The sequence below is a fragment of the Microtus ochrogaster genome, chromosome 8, assembly GCF_000317375.1.
Source record: "Microtus ochrogaster isolate Prairie Vole_2 chromosome 8, MicOch1.0, whole genome shotgun sequence".
Taxonomy (NCBI): Eukaryota; Metazoa; Chordata; class Mammalia; order Rodentia; family Cricetidae; genus Microtus; species Microtus ochrogaster.
This window is the reverse complement of record NC_022015.1, coordinates 43,116,421-43,120,657: the sequence shown is the minus strand read 5'-3', so window position 1 is coordinate 43,120,657 and position 4,237 is coordinate 43,116,421. Positions and strand designations below refer to the sequence as shown.

The following is a 4,237-nucleotide window of genomic DNA, read 5'->3' as shown; positions in this document are numbered from 1 at the left end:
AGTATTCTGTAGTGAGTTATGACCACTAGCCACTCTTGATTGCTCGGCAGTGATGCAGCCAGTCTCCCATGAGAATCAAAAAGCAAAGACTTCCTTCTGGTGCCTGTGCAGAGGCCATGCCTTGAAGCCAGCAGCAAAACCAGCAATGCCACGGAGTGGATCAAGTCCAAATTGAGGGCTGTGTGTGTGGCCTCCCTTAGCTTCATTCCCTCAACACAGAATGCAAGAGCAGGCTATATCAGGGTTAATGAACGGTTTTATTTGCCTTGTACAGCATCAACTTTCTTACATTCTCAATTAATTTTCCATTAAAGTGCCAGACATTTCCTTAATCATGATGACATTTGTTAAAAGGAATCAGAACTTTTCTCAGAACACGGCAGTCACGAATGAACACTTTCTTACCAAACCCAGAATGGAAGCCCCTCACATTGACCTGGCAGGTTGGACAATTTGCAGACAGATTTAAATCCCCCTCTCACCTTGAGCACCAAACTAGGCTGGGACTAACACACCTAGGGATTAAAAGTCATGCTACAGAGAATTGAGAAACTCCCACCTCCTGGCTGCCACCTCCTCTGAGCCATACCAGGGTGTTGCTGTTTGTACATATCCAACCTTCAGAGCAACGACGACCTAGACCCCTCTGCCACCTTTTATCCCACCTTTCCTTTCTCACAAAAGCCCCCAAAGTCATTACAATGAAAAGAAAGTGGGTTTCCATTACCCAGGTACTAACAATGTTCAGCAAAAACAAGGATAAACACAAAAGCTTGCTTAGTAAACACGAGCTCTCAGCGTTCAATGCAAAAAAAAAAAAATAAGAAGAAGAAACCAAAAAAACTAAAATCTTAAGGCAAATACTGTTGACTTTGCACACGGGCCAGATGAACTTAGAACTCTTTACCTAGCCCAGGAGCCTAGAGGCACTCGGTTTGTCAGCACTTGCCACTGGGAGAGGCAAGATCTTTGCATTATTGCTGAGGCTGTTGGGGTGTTTCTCTTTGGAGTTTATATACAAACACACCCAAGGCTGATGTATTTATATATATGTACACACATACAAGGCCCACTACTCTTTCTTTGTGGAAATTGAGAGTTCTACCTCAGGAAGCTGGATGCCAACCTTCGTCCCACTGTCGTTGCTAGAAGAGGAAGACAGTCGGGACTTCTTTGAGGCCAAAGACACTCCACTCCCCTGTAACTTGGCTGCCTCATCATCACTCCCAGTCACCTCATAATGACCTTTGCTCTTTGACCCCAACCCACCGAAGGTACCAAATTTCAGCTTCCCGTGTTTGCTTTTAACTTCTCCACCTGCATACTCCAAAGTCCCGGTTGGGGTGGAAGGCGCCGAGAACTCCCTCTCATCGCTGAAGGAGTTGGAACGGTGTCTTGGCTTCTTACTTTTAAACAGCGAGAATTTGCCTTTTGGTGACGATGCTTCGGCATCTGCTTCTCCTTCCAGAGAGCCCAAGCTGGCCTTTGAGCTCTTCAGGTCCCCTTTGGACCCAGAAATGGATGCTTCTGGTGAGCCGGTGGCACCACCTTTCCCTTTAGGTTTGGAAAAGTTAAACTTGGGCATTTTGATTTTGGATTTTTTAAGTTTTACTTCTGACTCTTCCCATTCGTCTTCTCCTGCACCAGCCTGCACATTGGCCTCTACTTTAGGGAAGTTGACATCCACCCCTACTTCTCTGCCAACAAGCTCGCGGCCAGAGAAGGCAAATTTGGGGATCTTCATCTTGGGGAATGTTACTTTTCCAGATCCACTTTCCAAGTGACCTTGAGGCCCAGACACACTCAGCCCTGGACCCTGGAGTCCAGTCTGGCCTCCTTTCATGCCTCCTTCTATCTTTGGTCCTGAGAAATGAAGGTTCCCAGCAAGTTTAGATGTATCCAGGTTTAGAGAGGAGGAGACTTGGGGTCCCTTCCACTCAACCCCAGAGTCTTTGACACTCATATGCCCTTCACCCAGGTTGATATCTGGGACAGTGACACCCCCTGAAACATCTACACCTCCTTTGACTTTGGGGCCCTTCAAGCTGACACCAAAATCTGACTCTGGAGATGCCATGTTAAAGGAAGGCCCCTTGACACTGATATCAGGGACAGCCCCATGGAGACCTATTCCTGAACCTTTCAGATCTCTTTTAATTTCAGGACCAGAAAGCTGCCCTGCTGGGAGTTGCACATCGCACCCAGAAGCCTTAAATCCAGGCATTTGGAGATTTCCTTCTAGGCCCTGAGCACTGATGCCTGGAAGGCTTCCCCCAACTGCTGGGCCTTTCAGTTCTCCAGTGGCCCCAAGGCTCCCCTTCACTTTTGGTCCTTCCAAGTTAAAGTCCATGTTTGGTGCTGAGATCTGGGGCCCCTTCAGGTTCACATCCATCCCTGGTCCCTTCAGTTCTCCACAAACTTGTGGCCCCTTGATGTTAACGTCCAAATCGGACCCTGGAGCAGAGATGCCAAACTGAGGCAGCTTCATGTGGGGAAATTTGACGCTACCTTCTGAGGCCTCCAAGCTGAGATCGGGGGCACCAGCAGATAGTTTAGGGCACTTGATGTCCCCAGACATGGTCAGATCTCCCTGTAGGCTTGGTCCCTTCAGAGTCACATCAGGTGCCCCCACATTAAGGGCTGCTGTGGCATCAATCCCTGGGACTTTCACACCATCTCCTCCTATCTGTACTTTTCCACCAACACCTTTGAGGTCAAGACCTGGGGCGTGCAGCTTCATGCTGGGACTGGATGCATCCAGGTCTCCCTTCAGACTTGGTCCTTTCAAGTTCAGGTCAACATCAGGCCCAGAAATTTTTGGCATAGAGATGTCCACCGAAGGCAAGTCCACTCCTGGGCCTTTAAGAGATATATCAGGCCCTTCAAACTTAACATCTGATGTGCTCAGGCTTCCTTCAAGACCAGGGGCACTGATCCTGGGCAGTGAAAACTTGGGGAACTTGATTTTTCCTTCTGGACCTTGCAAATCGACATCAGGTCCTTCCAGACCCACACTGGGGGCATCACCCTTAATCTTTGGTCCTGTCAACTTAACATTCACATCAGGTATGGAGACTTGAGGAGCAGACACACTGAATGAGGGTGCTTTGATTTTGGCATCAGAGCCTTCGATGTTGATGTTAGGTGTCTCCAAGTTTGCCTGCACCTTAGGACCTTTCAAGTTGCCCTCTAACTTTGGCCCTGAGACATCCACACTTGGCACCTTGAACTTGGGAGCCTTCACATGGATGTCAGGAGCTTCCACATTAACCCCTGGTGAAGAAATGTCCAGATCTGGTATCTTGATGTCACCCTCCAACTTAGGGCTGGGTAGGGATGCCTCTGCTTTAAATTTAGGTGACTTGATGTCAAATTCTACATCTGGGAAGTACATTTTCCCAAACATGGTTTTCTTGGCTTTTGGAGACTTTACATCAACTTTGAGTGCAGCATCAGGCCCTGCAACACCAATATCCACATCAGGACCCTTCAGACTGGCATCAATCTCACCTCCAGGAACGTTCAAATCAAATCCCTGCTTTTTGGCCTTAACTTTAGGGCCACTCATGTGAATTTTAGGCATTTTAAACTTGCTTTTCTTGCCCTTTCCACCAAGGCTTACATCAGGGGTCTCAACACTCAGCTCTGCTTCAGGGACAGTCACATCAACTGAGGGTGTCTTGATGTCAGCTTTAGCGCTTTTTGCACCAAATCCAAACTTGGGTTTCTTAAACTTTGGAACTTTAACATCTGGACCCTCGATATTAATATCTGGGCCCTCCATACGGACGTCTAAACTTGGAGTTTCTAAATCAACTTTGGGTCCTTTAAGGTCCACTTCACCACCTCCTAACTTAGGCCCAGAAACACCAATTTTTGGTGTCTTGAGGTGCACATTAACATCAGGTCCAGTTATTTTAGGAGCAGATACATCCAGTGATGGCATCTTCAAGTTAGGGCCACTGAGTTTAGCATCAGGGCCTTCAAAATCTAGACTTGGACCTTTCAGGTCTACTTCAGGTCCTTTGAGACTACCTTCAATCTTGGGAACAGACACATCAAAGTCTCCTTTTACTTTGGGTCCTTTTAACTCCAGATCTACATCAGGCATAGATATCTTTGGAGCCTTGATGCTAATCTCTGGCATCTTGAATTTAGGACCCTTCAATTTTGCATCAGGACCTTCAATATTCACATCTGGAACATCAATGTCCACCTTGGGTCCTGAGACATCAAT

The 4,237-nt window shown here is 47.3% G+C and overlaps 1 protein-coding gene across 1 annotated transcript in view; it reads right to left on the bottom strand.

The window, feature by feature from the left end:
- Positions 1-238: 238 nt before the first annotated feature.
- The window catches only part of Ahnak (AHNAK nucleoprotein), a 31,454-nt gene continuing 27,455 nt past the window's right edge, over positions 239-4,237 (bottom strand). Inside the window, exon 9 of the mRNA XM_026781325.1 lies at positions 239-4,237. Within this exon, the coding sequence (XP_026637126.1) occupies positions 1,073-4,237 (3,165 nt within the window). The 3' untranslated portion in view covers positions 239-1,072.